Consider the following 20756-nt stretch of genomic DNA (forward strand, 5'->3'; position numbering starts at 1 on the left):
CTCAAATAATGGATTAATGATTTATTGTGATCAAGACCAGGGAGTTCGAAACGTGTTGGTGTTAGCTGGTGGGGTTTTCTTGTACAAAATAAAAGAAGATTGAAGGAATCCTGTGAGTACGGCATCTTTAACTTTAGTGTTAAACTGGTATTAAAAAAAAATATATATATATATATATATATATACACACACACATATATATATAGAGAGAAAGAGCATCTTTTGTTTTGCTAATAACTTTGGCACTACTTGATGTAGCTGTTGTCTGGAAAGTTTCAGGGTGATCCAGCCAGGGGGTGAGGGGGTCCCAGAACACTTTTTTCCTATTCATTTTTCCATAGGAAACATTGAACAGTGATAGCGCCAAAACTACTGGATGGAATAACACCAAATGTGTCAGAAATGTAGGTCCTGGTCCGGAAAGTGACCTTTTTTTGTTTTGGTGTAAATCCATTCAGTATTTTTTGAGAAAGCATTCCACACAGTTGATGATAACTGCCTCCCAGAGTTACTTCAAAGCAGAGTGTGGCTTAGTTATACCTGAAGCTTTCCTCCCAGGAAGATATTACCCAGGTTGATGCCACTCTCAATGCCAATAAAATGACATGCTATGAAAACTGAATTCCTACCCTTATCCCCACCCCACAGTTTCCTCCAAGTACAAGAATGTATTAAACAGCTAGACGTCCCCCAGTGCAAACCAATCTTCATAAAACCAACCCTGGCCAAAATTCTCAACATGCAAGCACACATCAGCACATCTACACACATCCATTTTCCCCAACTGAACCTCTGTAAGATGATGAAACCCTTCATTCAGCCACCAGACTTCAAGATCACAGTTCAATCGCTAATTGTATCCTGACTGAACTAAGGGAGTGCAATTGTAATTGGTCCACTGAAATCAAGCACAGCACCTTTCAAGGCAACCCAAATGCCACACCCAGACTAATAACAGGTACAAGACATTTCAACCATATCACACCATATCACACCCTTTTTAAAGTCTCTCAATTGGCTCCACGTCAAAGTTATGATGCAACTGAAGATAGAGTGTATGACGGACAAAACCCTGCACCATGATGTACTGAGCCCTTTACAAACATGTTAAAGATCTCAGGTGACACCATTCTTTCTGGAACTATCTAAATCCTGAAAAAAGACCAAACCAGTTACTTTTCTGGTTCCGCCCTGGGAATGTTGAACTTTCCCCTTTTGGAAATCTGAACTAATTCACCTTCAAGAAAGAGGTTAAGAGGATTTTGCTAAGCAGATTCTTAACAAAGTGCTAACAACACAGACCATCTCAGGGACCCCTGGCCCACAGCACATTCCAACTAGCTGCAATTATCTGTAAGCACACTATCACTGTGCCAAGAGAGCGATTCTTGACACCAAACATTTTGCTGTGGTGCTTTTATGATTTATAATATAGGATACTACATGCTATGAAATGGAACTTGTGGGTTATTCTACACAGTGCTCGGATACCTTGGGACATGTTCACACTTTGTAAAACTGTCAAAATAAAAAAAGGTAGATAGATAGATAGATAGATAGATAGATAGATAGATAGATAGATAGATAGATAGATAGATAGATAGATAAATAGAGTTGTTATTGTACCATCCACTAGTGTGACATAAGAAAACATGGCTCTAGACCTCCGCTATGACTGTGGCAGTGCAACTTCATAAAATAACACTTTTTGACAGGTAAACACTTCCCTTTCTCAGATTAGTAAACCACCAGTATGTATTACTTGTAGTTCAGAAGGTAGCATGTATGGTATTTAGAAGTGAGACATGTAGAAAATGATTATCATAACTCTACATTGACAAAAGCTATTTTCATTGGAGCATGCCTAGCTGTCCTATGTAGTAAGCCGAAGTGCTGATTAAAATATTAATACCGCTAACTCCAGAAAGTAACTGTGAGAAAATAGCTTCCAACATGGTTAACCCCATTTGTGGCCTGTTTGTCAGTGTGTCTTGACTGTGTCACTGGGATCCGGCTAGTCACGACCCCAGTGCTCATGGTGTGTTCCCCACATGTCAGTATGTTTCTCTGTTTTTGTTGGGATTCTTAACTGTGTCGCTGGAGTCCTGCTAACCAGAAGTCCAGTGCTTATGCTCTCTCTGGTTCCAAATTTGTCCTTACATACTGGTAACCCAGTATTTCACTCCAGATTGGCATACTGGACCCCCCTTATAAGTCCCTAGTAAATGGTACCTAGGTACCCTGGGCATTAAGGTTCCAGGGGATCCTTATGGGCTGCAGCATTTCTTTTGCCCCCCAAAAGGATTCCATACAAAGGCCTCTACAGGACGGCTATTGCAGCCTGTTTAAAATAGTGCATGCACTATTTCACAGCCATTTTCACTGCACCAGGTCACTTATAAGTCACCTATATGTCAGGCCTTCAGACCCTGAAGGCTGGGTGCAAAGTACCTGTGTGTGAGGGCACCCCTGCACTAGCATAAGTGCCCCCACATCGTCCAAGCCCATTTTCCCGGATTTCGTGAGTGCGGGGGTGCCATTTTAAGTGTGCACTGCACATAGGTCAATACCTATTTACAGCATCACAATGGTAACTCCGAATATGGCCATGCAAGGTGTCTAACAACTGGGAATTGTGTCCCAATACTGATTCCAGTATTAGTTTTACAATTCCATGAACCCTGTGGTCTCCACCATGGACCCCCAGTACTGCTACACCAGCCCCCTGAGGTTTTCACTGCAGCCCCAGCTGCTGCCACCTCACAAACAGGCTTCTGCCCTCCTGGGGCTTGAGCAGCTCAATTCCAGGAAGGCAGAACAATGCATTTCCTTTAGGAGAGGTATGTTACATCCTCTCCCTTTGAAAATAGGTGTTACAGGCATGGGAGTGGTAGCCTCCTAGAGCATCAGGAAATGCTTTGAAGGGCACCGATGGGGCCCTCCTTGCATAATCCAGTCTACACAGGTTCAGGGACCCCCAGTCCCTGCTCTGGCGTGAAAGTGGAAGAAGGAAAGGGGAGTGACCACTTCCCTGTCCATCACCACCCCAGGTATGGTGCCCAGAGCTCCTCCAGAGTGTCCCTGGGTTCTGCCATCTTGTTTTCAGGGTAGTCAGGGAACTCTGGGAGCATCTGAGTGGCCAGTGCCAGCAGGTGACGTCAGAGACCCCTCCCGATAAGTGTTTACCTGGTTAGGTGACCACCCCCCTCTCAGGGCTATTTAGGGTCTCTCCTCTGGGTGTTTCTTCAGATTGCAAGACTCCATCCTCTTCATCTTCTATCAACGGATCAACCGATGACTGCTCCAGGAACTCTACAAAACTGTAACAAAGAAGAAAAGACGACTTCTGCAACATTGTAACATCAGCTCCTGCCAGCAACTGCAACAGTTTCCAGGTTGTGCACGCTTTGAGGACTGCCTGTCTTCAGCCTTCACCAGAAGAACCGAAGGAATCTCCGGTGGAGTGAAGGAGTCACTTTCCTGCTTCAGCAGGCACCCCTCTGCAGTGATGACCGGTGGCTTGGGTCCCCTCACCTGAAGAAGTGCGTGAATCCAGCAACACGTGTGGTGCACTGGAGTGGTCCCGATGATCCTGAAGTCCAGCTGTTCAACTTTGGTGGAGGTAAGGGCTTACCTCCCCATGCATGACAGTACCCCGTGCTCCACCTGATTTGCAGTTGCCAAAGCTTGTGTGCAATCTTCCACGAAGTTCTTCGTGCACAGCACATCTCCATCCCCCAGCACTTTATCTACAACATGCAGCTCCCTGAGCGACTCTCCCGCGGCATGGGATGCTATTGTGTCATGCTGCATGGGCCTCCATTTGCACCTTCTTTGTCCCTGTGCTGTGGGACTCCTGTGCATGCTGTCTGGTCTTCCTTGGGCCGTCTGGATTGCTGAGAGCACCCTCTGTCTCTCCCTTCTGGGTAGAGTCAACCTGGTCCTTCCTGGGCACGGGCAGGGCCATTTACCTCTAACAGCGAGCTTTGTGTTTACCAAGGCTTGTTTGTGGGATCCAGCGGCGCAAACCAGACTGCAATCATCCATCCGGCATGGGACATCATCTGCACCAACCAGGAACCCGCATCCATCTTTTTGGGTGCAGTACTGACTGTTGTTCTCCACCCGTGGTTCCACTTTTGCACCTTTATGTGGGTAAGCAGGGGCTCCTCTTCTTCCTGGACTTTTCTGGTTCTTGCACTATCTCCTTTTTCGTTTTTTTTGTGTGTTCTAGGAAAGTTCCTGAGATTTGCTCCTACTTTCCGGGGCTTTGGGGTGGGTTCTAATACTTACCTTTGGGGTTTTCTAACACTTCCTGCTCCCCTCTACATACTACCCTTGCCCAGGTGGGAAACTGACATTTGCATTCCATTTTTTTAGTATATGGTTTGTTTCTAACTATTGTGATTTTCACTATATGCACTGTTTTCTAACTGTTAACTTACCTGTTTTTGGATACTAGTGTATACATTGTGTATATTACTTACCTCCTAAAGGAGTATAGGCCCTCATTCTGACCTTGGCGGGCGGCGGAGGCCGCCCGCCAAAGTCCCGCCGTCAGGTTACCGTTCCGCGGTCGAAAGACCGCGGCGGTAATTCTGACTTTCCCGCTGGGCTGGCGGGCGGTCGCCTTCAGACCGCCAGCCAGCCCAGCGGGAAAGAGGCTTCCACGATGAAGCCGGCTCGGAATCGAGCCGGCGGAGTGGAAGCTGTGCGACGGGTGCAGTTGCACCCGTCGCGTATTTCACTGTCTGCACAGCAGACAGTGAAATACATGTAGGGGCCCTCTTACGGGGGCCCCTGCAATGCCCATGCCAGTGGCATGGGCACTGCAGGGGCCCCCAGGGGCCCCGCGACCCCCCCTACCGCCATCCGGATCTCGGCGGTCCGACCGCCGGGATCTGGATGGCGGTAGGGGGGGTCGGAATCCCCGCGGCGGTGCAGCAAGCTGCGCCGCCGCGGAGGATTCAATGGGGCCGTGGTACACTGGCGGGACCCCGCCAGTGGTGCCGGTCCGACCGCGGCTTTACCGCCGCGGTCGGAATCCCCATTGGAGCACCGCCGGCCTGTCGGCGGTGCTCCCGCGGTCCTCCGCCCTGGCGGTCAAAGACCGCCAGGGTCAGAATGACCACCATAGTCTCTAAGGTATATTTGGCAAGTGTGTCACCAAACTAAAGTACCTTTATTTTTGTACCACTGATTATTTTCTTTCATTTGTGTAAGTACTGTATGACTGTAATGATATTGCATTAGCTTGGCATGTCTCCTAGTTAAGCCTTATGGGGCTTTTTACAAAAGTTACTCCAAACTTATTTAAAGCTCCAGAACGTCTTCTTGAAGTCCCTCTTGTGGATTCAAAATGTCTAAAATACCAATCCCATGGTCTAGATGCTCTGAGATGGTCCTTGGAATGTTGGTACTACATTTCCCACCATGCACCGGATCAAATCCCTAAAAGTCCAGTGAACGCTGTCTAGATGGGCTCTTCTTGCAGGAGTTGATGCAGATGAGTCTTGTTAGCTCCTTTATACCTGTCACTTACGGGGACTCCACTCCTTCTTTTTTCAAAACAAGGCAAAGTCCTTTTAGGGTTGAAGATCAAAGTGTACAGCAGGTGCAGTTCTTAACAGTGCAGCCCTCTCTTGTGCAGTCCAAGGGTCCAGCAGGGCAGTCCTTCATCTCCTGTAGTTCTAGGCAGGGATCTCTTGTAGCTCTTTTGAACCTGTTGCTTTCAGGGAGCCCTTCCATAATCCCATTGAAGCAAGGCAAAGTCCTCTGGGCTTATTTCCAAAGTGCACAGCAGGTGCAATGCTTATGAATGCAGCTCTTTGGGTGCAGACCAGGGGTTCCAGTGGGGCAATCCTTCTTCTTTTTTTTTCCAGCCAGGGATCAGAAATGCTGGGCCACTCTCCCATTCATTATTGTTCAAGCATTTTGTGGAAATCCTTCTCTGTTCTATTCCAAATATTGAATAAATCATTAATATATCTTGTCCATAAAATTAGCTTTTCCAGAAACGTTTCATTTTCTCCTCCAAGGCTATTTCTTTTTCCACCATCCTACTATCAGGGTGGCGTAAAATGGAGAAAACAAAATGTCCATGGATGTTCTAAATCTTTGTATACTTGATGATTGAAGATGAAAATTATGTGGTTAAGACAGGTATCTACCATCGGTATTAACATCTTGGAATATTCACATTCTCCAATGTTGTTCTGTCTCAAAAACATTAGCAAGTTGTTGGATCTATTCTATCAGTTTGAGTCCAAGAAGGACAGTTTTAGCTCTTTTCTAGCAATAGTTATATTTTAATAAACTATTCCCATGTTAGCCTATGGAGCTAATGTACTACTATCAGGAAACATGAAACTTGCAGTTTTATCCTCACCAGGGCATATAAAACATAATGTACAAGTCCTGGGGCACTTAGGGGAGACCTTAGGGGTGATGTATATGTAAAAATAAGATAGTTAGAGACTTTGGAAGTATCTTTAATTCCAAAGCCGAATTTGCCTATAAATTTAATTTAAAAATAGCTTGCAAGTCATGCCTGGTGTTTAAATTGACAGCAAGCACCACAGCAGTGCACATTTAAGGTCAATAAATTTGCTGGGCATCTAAAGCCACATGTTCCACCATAGACTAGTTATCTACGGGGAGGTTGTCATGCCAACTATGAGTATGACTAATTTGCACATACTTTAGATCGGAGCACTGATTACCAGAGCCCAGGGTACCTTCTGAGTCAGAAAGTCAGCATCCAGTAGTCACAAATGGGGCAACAAGTGGGGGACACAGCTAAAAGCCCTGGTTGTTTACAATACTACTCATATTAGGCAACATAAACTATAAAGTGTCTATCAGTGTCTTAACAGTGTCAAGCATACATAAACAGACTCAGACATAGTTCTTATTTGTGCATGAGCAACAAGAAAAGAAGGGAGATGGCCACAGGTTCTGAGTATTCCTGCATGTTCTAGAATGCGAGGTTTATAATTCTATTCAGTGTTCTATCCGTGTTGTTGTGTGTGAGATGTAAAAAAGGAGTATGCATAATGTTGGCCCCCATCCTTGCCTTAAAATCTAAAGGTGAGCAGCACTCAAATAGGTTATGTCCAATTATTCATTATGACAAAATAAGAAGAAAATGCTAGAGCACTTTGAGCGTGCTTGGTCTTAATCACAGCATAAATGATAATCCTTTAACAATGTTTTCACTTCCTTCACTCCCTTCTTATCTGTTGCATGGCATATTGGGAGATGGAAAAAGTATTCATGCTTTTATTCCCCTTGTTGTTCTTCATTTATTTCTGTATTTTACTTATAGCACATCTAGTATATGCTTAAATTCAGATCTAATTCCAATATCAACTGAATATTGCCACATTTAACTGTTAGGACTTTCTATTGTTACATTCATTTGCATGCAAAGAACTTATATTGGTTTGCTGTTATTTATTTGTGAGTGAGAGATCTGTCTATTGTACTCATTTAAATCAAACATTTTAGAGTTTTTCACTAAATTCATATTGTTTAGTCAATTGGATATCCACATTTTTACGTGTACGTATACAGATACCAAAGCTAGGATGTCAAGCCTATGCCTAGGTAGTATTAATAATGTCTTCAGTATTTTGTATATCACTACAGTTCTCAATCTGTCTTTTTAGATGCAAACATGTAATTCCCCATAGTTGTTTGATCCACAAGATATGTGTGTTTGAAGCCTGATGTGTACCTGGGATTCCAAATTTATCAACACTCATATTCTGATCCCACCGTGTTTATTCTTGAATACTGTATCTATTCCATAGAAATTCATTGATCTACAATCCTCTGTGTATTCCTTCACGTAATGTTTAGCTCTTGAATATTTAGGTTTGTTTTTGTTGACTGCATTTACATGTAGAACATGTAGTATACCCCACACGTTTAATCCACACTTGCATTATAATATGTCTAACACAAATTGTGTGCTAAGATTTTCTTTACGATGTAGATCACTTGTTTTTCTATCTTAGATTTTTTTCATATTCTGTACTACTTTGCAACCTCTACATGTTTTACATCCAACGAACCCAAAGTGGGTTGTTGTTAGTTTTAATTTTATCTTTAAAGTGACTTTGAACATATATTCCTACAGTGCAGATGTTTTTTATTTTTAATGCAGCACAATCAGTTAAAAGAAAACCCCATTATGTGTAATTTGTAAACAAGCCTCAGGAACCATGGACTCCCTTCCCAGCCTCTACCTAATCATGTGTAAATAATAGTTTAGAGGTTCAGAGACTCATTTGGGTGATGAAAAAAATGTTTTTTGATTATAATTCATTACATGCCGTGCCAAGATATGCTCTGCAACACCTTTGTTTAGGTTAATGTTTGTTTGCCGTTCACAATGGCAGTCATAAATATACCAGCAATAAAATACCTTTGTGAAAAGCAAACATTCATACATTTAAACAAAAGTGTATGTTTCACTGTGTAAATCAGACCCGAAATATGCTGCTTCATCACGGCTGAGTATATTAAGAAGTACTGCATTTTATAGTAAAAGCAACAAAGAAATAATAATGTAGTATGCATGTTACAAATAGAGGGGCTGATTACGAACTTGGCGGAGGGGATTACTCTACCCCAGATGTGTCGGATATCCTCTCCACCATGTTACAAGTTCCAAGAGATATATTGAAACTTGTAATACAGCCGGCGAGATATCCATCACATTTGGGGTGGAGTAATCCCCTTGGCCAAAGTTGTAAGCAGGACCAAAATGTCTTCAGGAAAAATATGTCATGAGCGAGGTTTTCATAATTTTTATTAGTCAACATCCTCTTATTCAGAATTATTTATATGTCTTGGTTCAGTTTGAAATTCTTGTATTCAGGGAACATTTTGTTTAGGAGACATGATAACCCCTTCAGCTAATACCAGGTATTCTGCTGCTTTAAAATGTTTGCAAGTTTTTATGAATAATATGCTGATTTGTCTTCTATTAGGTCTCCAAAGTCCAGATCATTTTGGATAAGATGCCAATGTTATTGGAATATTTTTCTGACTTGATTATGTTCTTTGCTATAAGTTACAGTTATTCTAATTTTGTTGCCTTGAGCTGTAATGCTCTATTATTTTTTGTGAGTAGCATTTCCCCTCTTGTTCTCTTTACTAATATTTCAATGCCACATTTTGTATCATCCTTTTTAAAAATATTGCCTTTTTACCTCACAAATTGTCTTTGTTTCAATTATATTTGTAGAGTTCCGCTCCTCTTCAGCCTTAACCATTCTCAGTACAGAATATTGGTTATCAGTGATTTTTGATGGAAGCTTTCTCCATGTCTCACTGTGTTTGTTCATGGTTGTCTTCAATCCAATGTTACATTTTTCACATAAATAGGAATGCCCAAAAAATATATTTTTTCCTTTTTATACTATAGATACATGTTGCACCTCATTCATTATTGCTCAAGAATTTTGTGGAAATCCTTCTCTGTCCTATTCTATTGAATAAATCATCAATCTCTCTTGTCCATAAAATCAGCTTTTCTAGAAGCTTTTCATTTTCTCCTCTAAGGCTATTTCTTTTGCCCACCATCCTACTATCAGGTTGGCATAAAATGGAGAAAACATTGCCCATAGATGTTCTGCATCTTTGTATACATGATGATTGAAGAGGAAAATTATGTGGTTAAGACAGGTATCTACCATGTGTATTAACATCTTGGAATGTTGACATTCTCCAATGTTGTGATGTCTCAAAAATATCTGCATGCTTTTAGACCGATATCATGCTTTATCGATGTTGAGATAGAGACTTTGGGCCTGATTTAGCTCCTGGCAAAGGGGATACCAAGTCACAAATGTGACAGATATCCTGTCCACCTTATTATGATCTCATTATATCCTATGGAGATAATAATAAGGCAGATGGAATATCCTTAACATTTGTAGTGGAGTATTCCACCCACCAAGATCTAAATCAGGCCTTAAGTCAATTGTTACCAGATAAAAACTATTTTGCCAGTTTATGCCTACAATAGAGCTCTTGGATTTTTGATATAAGAACTGCAGCCAAATATTAGTCTACATATTGTGATGTTCTTCAAAAGAGTGAATTTCATGCCAACATTATTGGTCATCCAGGTGGTTTAGTCCAAAACAGATGTATTTTTGATAGGAAGAGTATGGTAGGTATCAATAGATATTATGTTTTTATATACTAATATTCATAATCAGTTATTAAGAATTGAGCTTTCCAAGTTTCCAAACATTCATCACATTGTTCTTTTATTTCTTTAATTGGCTTTCTGTTAATTTTTTACTAAGTATTATCGTTCATTTTTGTCATTGCTTCACCAACATAATATTCTTTGTTTATTTTTACAATATTTAAGCTTATATCAGCTTGTTGTATGACACTTTCATCATTTTGTAATATTTCTTTGATAGTCTGTCTGTTTTTCTTTTTTGTGATGTGTCTATTATTTTCTAAATAGGCGATATAGTGGAACATGCATTCATGAGAAATATCCTATATTTGTATCCATGATTATTGGTATTTAATGATAATTCTTGCAAACCTTACCTTTCTGTTATTGGTTGGAATATTCCTCATTAATTAATTCACATAAATTCATTAAATAAAGAATTAGTTCTATTATAAGATTGATTTAGCCTGTTGAATGTCCTGTCCTCCTGTTATTGATTTATTCTTATATGTTTTCCTATTGCATGCATTTTCACCAGGGGTGAGGCAAAAAATCCTCTCCGCTTGTGGAGTTCGATGTTTTTTTTGCATGCAGTTTGCCAATGTTAAGTTAGCCAAAGCAAGTGAGAATTTGTGACCCTTAGTGTAATTTTCAGGGGCTAGAACACCTCCAGCAAGATTTCTCAACAACAGCAGTCACAGCAGATCCCAACCTTTTTCGTTGAGAAAGCTGCTGATTGAGTAGAACATCTACTTGAGTGGCAGAAAGAAGGAACACCCTCCGGAGGGTCATGTGGTGCTATTCGTGCTGATTTTGCAGCCTGAACAAGCTCCCAGCACTAAAAATCAGCACGAGCAGGGCAGCATGCCTGAATTCCGCCTACGTGTAGAACTCAGCAGAATTTCATTGCGTTTTTATGTAACTCAGCAGAATTCTATGGAGTTAAACTTAGCAAGTTTCAGCCAGGCCTAATTTTCACCAGCTGAAGTGTTCTTATATATTTATATATGCCTATTCTGGTTTCTCTGTAGCCAACATGCTGTTCTGGGCAAAGCAAAAGTTCATTATTCAATAATAATTTTTCAACTTCCATATAGTTTGAGAAATTTACCAGAAAATTTACATTTTAAGTGTCTAGAACATTTTTTATTTAAGTTAGATGCGTAGATTAGATTTTTTTCTTTTTTGACTTCTGGTTTTCCTCTTCCTCTGGTTTTTGAAAGTCCCCATCCTCTTCCTCTAGTGTGCCTTCTGTATATATCTGTCTCATTTCCTCTATAAAAGACATATTTATTTGGTATTGGTATTAATTCTGCTTGTTGTCCCTTCAACCTTTTTTTACTTATTTTCTTCAAACACAGTATGTGCATGTTTAAATTAATATCTAGTTCCTTGATTAAGGGCCTTATTACAAATCTGGCGGTCACTAGACCGCCAGACTCACGGATGGCGGTCGGACCACCACATTACAACTCTGGCAGTCAGTACCACCGCCATGAAAATGCTAGCGGAGAAAGGGTGCAAGGGGCCCCAGGAGGGCCTGCAATGCCCATGTACTTTGCATGGACAGTGCAGGGGCCTCTCTGGTCAGCACCATTGCATTGCTCACTGTCTGCTTTGTAGACAGTGAACATTGAGAGGGTGCTGGTGCTTTGCTGATGGCTTGACTACGAGTCGGAGACAATGCTGCAGGGTGTTTCCCTCTAGGGTAGTGGCCGGAAATTCAGGTTTCTGCCCTCTGACCTAGCGAGAAACTCTTAATGTGTCCGACGGGGAGGTAGCCAGTATGGCGGCAACATCCCCGTCTGAAGTTCAGTCGACAGTGTAAACCATCCACCGAACTCATAATCAGCCCCTTAAAGTTTATGGCCACTGTAATCCGTTGGGACTTCCTATGGTTGCATTAAGTTGTTTGAACAGTCATTATATTGGTTTGTTGTATAGAAAGTCTTAGGGGCTTGACCAACCCTAGCTGGAATTTAGCTTTTAAGCTGTGATGTCTCCAGACCAGTAAGAGCTAGTAAGATGGCTCAAATGGATGCACAATCACAATGATCACTGGAAGTCAATGGGAGATAATCCCACTAGCAGGGAAATTAAGCAAATACCTCTTTGACCATCTAGGAATGGAGAGGTATGATATAGAAAACCAAAGGATACAATCCAGGTGGGGATGGTGCATGATCAGGGAATTAATGTGTCCCTGTCACTTCACGAGTGAGAAGGTACTTCGGGTCTTTTCTGCTTTTGGAGGACTTGTAATTGGTCACTTAGGTATGCAAAAACAATAAATATCGCTTAGCACTAATGTGCAAAACATTCCCTACAAATGTGCCAAAGTTTAGCAATTAAATATTTGATGTTTGAGCCACATTCAGGAAGGGCCAATCAAAGCATTACATTTTCAAAGTCAAACATCTTCAGCTTATCAGAAAGAAGTGTACCTTTCTCCTTTCTTAGACTATCAGTGTATGCTACTACAGGTCACAGCTATATTTCACACTAGTCAATTTAAGGATTTCTCAATAACTAGCATGTTTATTAGAACATGTTGGGTACTGGGTAAGAACTACAAAACTATTTGAAATAGTTATCAGTACAGTAATGAAAGCTTTAGAATGAGTACAGCAGTTATGGGAAATCCCTGATTATGCACCAGGTTGCAGTGAGCCTGTGCAAGTGTGTTGGGGCTACAATAAAATGACTTGATTGTATATCTTTGAAAATGAACAAGAGCTAGATTAAATCCTTTATCAGTGTGTAATCAGTGATCACAAAGCTGAGCTGCAGACACAGCAATGCAGACAAATGTACTTTGTTTAACTAAATACCACAAAATATGTGACTTCTTAATGTACTTCTTTGTTCTCAGGTACTCAATAAGTTAGCAGAAGAGGAGAACACTGGTATTAATTACACATTTATAGACTTATTCCGAACTCCAGTACTGAGGAAAGTCTGTATCTGTATAGGAGCTGTATGGTAAGGAAATTAAGTTTATGTTCTAAAATTTGTGATCATTCCTTGTTTTATGATACAGCAGAGTAATCAGGCATTTTCCAAGTAATTGCTTGTTACATCTTTTGTAGGTTTGGTGCTTTTATTTCTTACTATGGAATGAGCCTCAATATCATAGGCTTTGAGCTAGACATGTACATGACACAGTTCCTCTTCGGAGCCATTGAAATGCCATTTAAGCTGGTAACATATATCTCCTTGAAGAAGGGCGGCCAACGTCATGCACTGGCATGGAGCCTGCTGATCTTCGGCTTCTGCATGGCAATTAATATAGTCATTCCAGAATGTAAGTTTTTTTTAAGACCACACTTTTGTATAAATATCATTTTTCTTCAAAATATTTTTCCTTGTACTATTTATTACATTGATTTTAATAAAGAACAAAAACAGTTATTAGCCTAGTACTCTAACATGAAGGGTATCTATGATACTCGAGCAGGCCTAGAAATAAACTCACAGCTGAGTATATTCAGTGAGCTTTTCCAAAATACATGTAAAGTATCTAAAACAAAGTTTCACTTAATAGAACAAATTTTCAGTTCAGACCAAATTAAACATTTTTAAATCAACTCTCATAACATAAATATTCACTTTCAATTCTATAGAGTTATCTTCTCTATCATCAGAGTCTTCACTAATCATAATCTCCAACCTTATATCAATTTGTTTGTTAGAGGGATAGCGTTAGAAATAACCATGCTGTCACTAACTTGAAGATAAAACCATGAACCAAGGTGTCAAACAGATCCTCCTGGAAAGTCAACATAGGCCACATCAATAGAAAAATAAAATAAAACAGGCAATTTTCTCCAAGTCTCTAAAATAAATAAGAGCCAGTTTCCTGAAATTAATTGGAAAACAATTCATCTAGATGGCCTAAAATATGATTGAGCCCCCTTGCTAATATCCTTGATACCTCCACCGTTTGAGAAGCCTGCCCTTCTCCCAGCATGAATTATAAGTATGATAACTTGCTCTATGACTGTCTCAATGTATTGAGTGACTCACCGCTTTGTGCCCTGGCTCAGAGTACCGTGTGACAGCTCCACTGTGGCCTTACCCACTCTCTGGCTGACTGCCTCCGGCTCCATGGGAGGTCCACTTTCCCATCTCTGCATACAGCACTTGTAATATGGCAGACAGGATATCCTTCACATTTTGACATTTAACCAAAACAATTGTAAAGAATGAACACAGTACGGATGTTGTATACTATAGCCGACATGTTATCCATTCTGAAATATTCACATGAAGAAAGACTTTTATAGCTGGGAGATTTCAGCTTTTTTTTAAAAAAGTACCATTCAATGAATTATCTTAATGTCCAGTGAAATAGAGTTCCATTCTACAGCTGCACTTACAGAAAAGGATTATTTTTAATCTTTTGTATATTTTTATTATTGTGTTTTACTGGGTTTGTGCCTGCTCCCATAGGTGTGTTGTGCTCTCAAGATTATTCAGATGAAATAGTTTGGGTGACTAAAAAAGGTGGCCTTATGTTTGATGAAGTGCAGTTTAAATTGACTTGAATTAAATTGACTTTGAGTTGAAATTTAAATTCCAACTGCACAACTCACACAATTTTGGTAACTCCATATCATGCTTGTTGGGCAAATTTCCAAAAATCACTCCCTTAAGATACTTTATGGAATTATGTGCTATTCGTGGTACAGATTTACTGCTAATAGAGCAATTTGCTTTAATTTGTGATAAAAAATTACTGCAAACACACAGGATCCAGAATTTGATGTCAGGGTTCATTTCACACTAAAATACAGCTCAAAATGAATGACTGATTTGAATTTTGTGTAATTACATGTAATTTCACATTTCAGTAATTCTGTATAATTACATGAAGGCAAATTATACAGATTTCACAAACATCTGGTTAAAGATAGTCCTTTCTTTCTTGGGGAGCCACTTCAGAGAGACCAATTGGCTATCTGTGTTCAAAATGTCTTGTGCCCAACACCAACCTAGCAGGCTATTTGAGGGTAGCACGATTCAGTTTGCAAATCACAGTGTGTTGGGAGTTTCCATATTTAAGTCTCAACAGTAGTTTGTGTTGACATTCAACTGAGTCTATGAATGTGTAAACATTCAGATTTTTGTGCCAGCAGAAGCCAACTGTTTTTTTGGACTCCTTGATTGAAAATTGTGTTTTAAATGAGTTCAGCTTTAGGTGATGGAGTGAGGTCTAGACTTTAATGTTCTTAAGAACTTTGGTCATGAGTTCAAAATTATTAATAGATTAAATGTTCAGCCACAGTTGGATATCCTTTGTGTAAAAGTTGCCTGGCCTGAGAATAGATGTTTTATGTAAAGGTTGAAAAGCACAGGTACAGGAACAAACCCGAGCTGACTCCATACTGAGTTGTTGTAGGGTGAGAGATGCATAACAGTAGTAGAAAGAATTCTCACACACAGTCAAACAACTCTCACTTTCGCTCTCTGTTGATACATATACCTATAGTGGGATTTCTGTCTCCCTCTTGGTCATTATTGTATGACTTTCTTGTATGTCTCCGGTGAATGTTGTTGATTAGATGTCTTTCCACTCTGGAGCTTTTTCTTTTGACTAGGTTGATTTGAAACACTGGGAAGACCCTTATAGATTACCTTCCCAGTAGCCACAATGCTACCCAAAACCCCATTGAAATGTTCTGCCTGCTCATAACATGGCTAGCACTCGAGATTCACTGTACACCTAGTGAGGGTGCAGAGGACAGCCATGCCCCCAGATATAAAGGGTCTATAGGAGCAGCTGTCAAGAGCTGGGCACTTTCTTCAACATCTCCAAGTACTTCCTTCTTTGTGACAGTAATTTGATACTGGATTATGGCAACTCATTCTTAAGCAATCTACTTGAGTCGAGCATCTGTAGAAAAGAGGTTCAGAACTTCTACATAACTATCACACTAAACAATCACACACCTAAGATCTACAATCTCTATTTAGAAGTATGTATGAAAGTATAACATCTACATGGGATGGACTGGTACCCATCAAAGTGGAAATAAACAAAATTACCTCATGACTAACAGCATATGGCTCGACAAGGATTTTTCACATCTTATGAATCAATTATTTTTATTAAGGTCGAATGCTTGAATTAGTGCACAGTCACTCACCTACAACCCTGAAGGGCCAGCAGCATATTATACTAATCTCCAGAAATGGACGTAGCTAGGCACCTATAACCCAAATGCCGGCGTTATCAATAGTCTTCATGACCAAATAATTTACTGAACAATAATACAACTCCTCTCCCCCTTCCTTCCGTTAGAGAGATTCCATTTTATAGACTGGTGTTAGTCATGTCCTGCAACAGAGTGTTTATCATGTGTAGGCGGTCAATGGGATCCCTTCCTTGTGTTAATGTCCTATCCTGTGGGGGGGGGGTGGTTTCAACCTTAACAGCTTCAGATAGTTAGGGCAGGTCAGTTCTTTGAATTCAGTGGACAGGATGCATATAAAAAGGGCCCAGTCATTGGCGTACTCACCTGACTGTTGGCCCAGGCTGAGCAAAATCTTATCCATACCCAAGATAAACCACAGTCTGTGCAACCAGGATATGTATTGTGGGACTGTATTGGATCCCCATAGAGCCAGGATAACTTGGTGTGAAGCCCCAATGCTAGTGCCAAGTGTCGACCACTGTGGGAGTATAGGGGGGACGTCTAAGAATTATGGAGGCCAAGCAAAAAGTAGGCTGGAAAATGGGTAATCAAGGTCTCAAAGGCCCTGTCTATATCGTCAAGTACCTGTTAGCAGAACTGTGATAGTTTACGTCAGTGCCATAGCAGGTGAGTCAGTGTGCCCGTTACTCCACATCCCTTCTAGCATTCTTTAGAGTGTCCCTGAAGCCAAACTCCTACTCTAGTCGGGGTGAGGTACCAGTAGGACATTATCGTATAGGCTGTCTTCCCACTAGAAATATTATGTGTGGTGTGTCTAGCTCTGTAATATATGTCCTCCCACTCCGCATCAGACAAGGTCTGCCAAGTTTGTCTTCCCATCTCTGCTGTCCGTGCATCTGTGCCTTGATCTCCAATTTACTAAGAATGGCATATGACAGTGATTAAGCACTTGTCAGTATGTTTGAGAACTAGCCATTGCTCGAATAGTGTCAAAGGCCATTCTGTATGAGGTCGTATGGAAGGGTGTAAGATACAGTGTCACACTTGTAAGTATTGGACTTAGTCTGCCTCCGCCAAGTCATAGCCCGTTTTAAGCTGTTTGACATGAATGATCCCCTGTGGGTCAAACAGGGCCCCCATCCTTTTACAGCCCCCTACCTACCAGCGCTGGAATCACTCAGGCTGCAGCCCAGGCGTAAAGTATAGGTTGTGTAAGATTGGGGGTCATTGGGGAAGGTAAGGATGTTAACCCCCTTCTCATTGCAATTGCACCCCATACGTGAAGACCGCTCGTGTGACCGGTGAGGAATAGATACCCCGGGCTTGGTGCTTCTGGAGGAGTCATGGTTCATTCCATATATGGGAGCCCACTACTGCCTGGTCCATAAAGAACCAGCGTTTCTCTCTAAGTGGTCTCCTACATTACATCATGTATCTTAGATGTGAGGCCTGGAAATATGGAAATATAGCAGGAGGGAAGCACAGCAAGGCCCCACTCCCAAGTTGATTGATAGAGAAGTTTTTGCTGCAAGCGTGGTTTCTTTCCCCCAGTTGAATCAATTGATGGCAAGTTGTAGGGAGTGAATCGCGCATCTAGGTGCGGTTAGTGGTATGTATTCAATCCAGCAGAGTAATCGGTCCCCAAAGCCAAAATGTTCTAGTGTTTTAAATAAATAGGGCCAGTGCTCTTGAATGCTTTTTCTGCATCAATGGAGAATAGGAGACTCTCTGTCTTTGAGCGTGAGATTTAAATCATCAGGTGGTAAAGACGTCTGATGTTGTCACCCCCCTAGCACCTGGAACAAAACCATCCTGGTCCAGGAAAACCAGACCTGGCATGATTGGAATAAGACGATGTGCCAGCATGCCAGTGAACAGTTCACTGTTGATGTTGAGGAGAGATATGGGTCAGTAGGACCCACACCGGATGGGATATTTGTCTGACTTGTACATCACCACTATGGATGCCCCTAGCATAAATTTGGTAAGAGTACCCAAGGAAGCAAAGGAGTTAAATAGCCTTGTCAGTATAGGGGCCAAGTTGTGGCAAAATGTTTTGTAGAATAATGGGGAGAAACAGTCTGGGCCCGGGGACTTCATAGGTTTGAACTGGCAGATATTGCCTCCTCGATCTGTATGGGATGGTTGACTGTTTCTGCTGTGTGTGATGGGAAGTATGTCACTGAGTGGGGTGTGAGGTATGGCGAGGGTCCACTTCTGTTCCCTGTTCTTCAGCATACAGGATTTTGTTGACGGTCTTGAAGGCCTTAGCTATCTGTGTATCCGAGTACACTTCCAAAGTTGGAGTCTGTTTAATGACTTGGACATTTCCAGACTGTCTTTTGGCCTGCAAACAGTGCACGAGCAGGTTCCCGCATATGTTGCCCCCTAAGTAAAACTTGTGCTTTAGTCGGAGTAACGCAAATTCTGCCCTGTTTAGGTCTAGGTGCTTAAGTTGCATGCGTGTGCGCTCAAGCTCTCTTCAAATGTGGGGTAACCCAGTGCGTTTATGTATCTCCTAGAGTTCCAAGACTTTCTGTTCTATGGTCTGCTGATTTTCTTTGCTGAGGCAATTTTCGGAGGCTGAGATTACTATGAATTTGTCTCACAGAACTAACTTCAGGGCTTCCCAGAGGGAGAAAAGACTGGTCTGGTTGTCATTGTTGGTCTGTCTTATTGCTGCAATGTTTGTAGGTGGTTGTAGTAGGGAGTCTCTAAGGCGCCATTGTGGTGTAGTTGGGAGGGCATAGTCAAAATGCAGAGTGAGGATCAAGGGGGTGTGGTACCAGAGTGAGATTCAGAGCTATATCTGTGGCCTGGATCAAAGTCGTGATGGCCGGGGTGGCCAGAAAGTAGTCTGAGCATATGTTTTATGTGCTGCGGAGTAGTATGTATAGTTCCTGGTGGTGGGGTGTTGTGTCCTCCAAACATCAGTCAGTCATCAGTCCGCCAGCAAGCTATGACCCTGAAGGGATATATCTCCAGTCTGGCCACATTGTTGGGTCGATAGATCTAGGTCGTTATCCATGCCTAGATTTCGGTCGACTCAATCAGTATGGCTGTGTCTGGGGTTTGTAATAGGGGTTAAAGGGTGCACATAATAAATGGTTCCTGTCATTCATTGGGGGTGTAGATGATAGCTGATGTGAGCTGTAGTCTTTTCACTCCTATCCCATGGGCAAGGAATCGATCCCCTTATTTCCGTCACTTTCAAAATTATGTCGCCCTGAAGCAAAGAGGTGAATAGAATGACCACCCCTTCCTTTTTCATGGCATTTGTGGGCCACAGTTGATGTGGAAACCATCTTGTGTGCATGTGTTGTGTGTCTTTAGGTAGGAGGTGGGTCTCTTAAAGCAAGTAGATGTCGCTCCCAGAGCGTTCAAGGAGGAACAAGATCGATCTCCTCTTGCTGGGATTGTTGAGGCACCTGATATCAAGGCTCAGCACTTTGATCTCCACAGTCATCTAACTGCAGGTAAGCAGGACTGTAGAGGCTCCAAGTACCCGAATGTGTGGGCTGACAGTGGAAGGAAGTGTGCAGGGGCCACCAGAGTAGTTGGCCTATGCATGGGACAGTGTACCTAGACATGAGGAAGGAAGGGTAACCCCAAAAATATAAGTAATACCAAGAACCATTAACTTTCAACACTTTAAGAATGAGTCCATCTTCAGTGGCATTCAACCAAGTCGGGTGGGCCATGGGCCAATGGGACAGGAATGTGAGTGCAGTTCTCCTAGGTGTGCTGCTGAGCAGAACATCGAACTCCCTGGTCCCACCATTGGGGCATCTTCTCGTCTGGACATACCGGTTAAGCCTGTGGTGGTTCTTTGTCTTCAGCGCCCCTCAACTCCTTCCACGTGCTCTGAAAGTGCTTGAAGCAATGATTGCCTTTCTTTGGCCATAGCAGCGTAATCTGGGCTCTTGGTACCTTCGAAGTGTTACTGCGGGCAAGTCTTAAACGAGGTCTGGGGTATGATCACAGAATTGTATCAGGTGTTTCTCCAGGGCTTTGTGGAGAATATCCTCCTTCAGCTGGAAGTCATGAATACATTAATATGTCTCCTAGGGGTGCCCTGCCGGGTCTAGGAGGTCCCACCAGGAGGACATGATCCAATTTGAGCTCCATGTCATTGGTTGCATCCAGGATGTGTTGAAAGAGAGCCTTCACATATCAATCAAGGTCTTGGTTTTTTACTTTTGTCGGGCTCCTTGAATATGTATATTGTTCCTTCCGGGAACTGTTCTCCAGGTCCTCTGCGCTCAATGTGTTGGTCATGCAGGCGTGCAATTTCCTGGTGCATCCATTTGACCTTTTCATCTCTCCTGGTTTCACGATCTTCTACTGCAGAGCCTCTGTCACCTAGGTCCTCCAGGTTGTAGCGAACCTCC

The 20756-nt window shown here is 41.9% G+C and overlaps 1 protein-coding gene across 1 annotated transcript in view; it reads left to right on the top strand.

Moving 5' to 3' along the window:
* Window positions 1-3586: 3586 nt before the first annotated feature.
* LOC138297169 (solute carrier family 22 member 7-like) overlaps window positions 3587-20756 on the top strand; it is a 59396-nt gene continuing 42226 nt past the window's right edge. Inside the window, exons 1-3 of the mRNA XM_069236662.1 lie at window positions 3587-3622; window positions 13080-13189; window positions 13297-13511. Coding sequence (XP_069092763.1) covers window positions 3587-3622; window positions 13080-13189; window positions 13297-13511 — 361 coding nt within the window. The remainder of the gene's footprint in view (window positions 3623-13079; window positions 13190-13296; window positions 13512-20756) is intronic.

Source organism: Pleurodeles waltl, chromosome 5 (genome assembly GCF_031143425.1).
Source record: "Pleurodeles waltl isolate 20211129_DDA chromosome 5, aPleWal1.hap1.20221129, whole genome shotgun sequence".
Classification (NCBI taxonomy): domain Eukaryota; kingdom Metazoa; phylum Chordata; class Amphibia; order Caudata; family Salamandridae; genus Pleurodeles; species Pleurodeles waltl.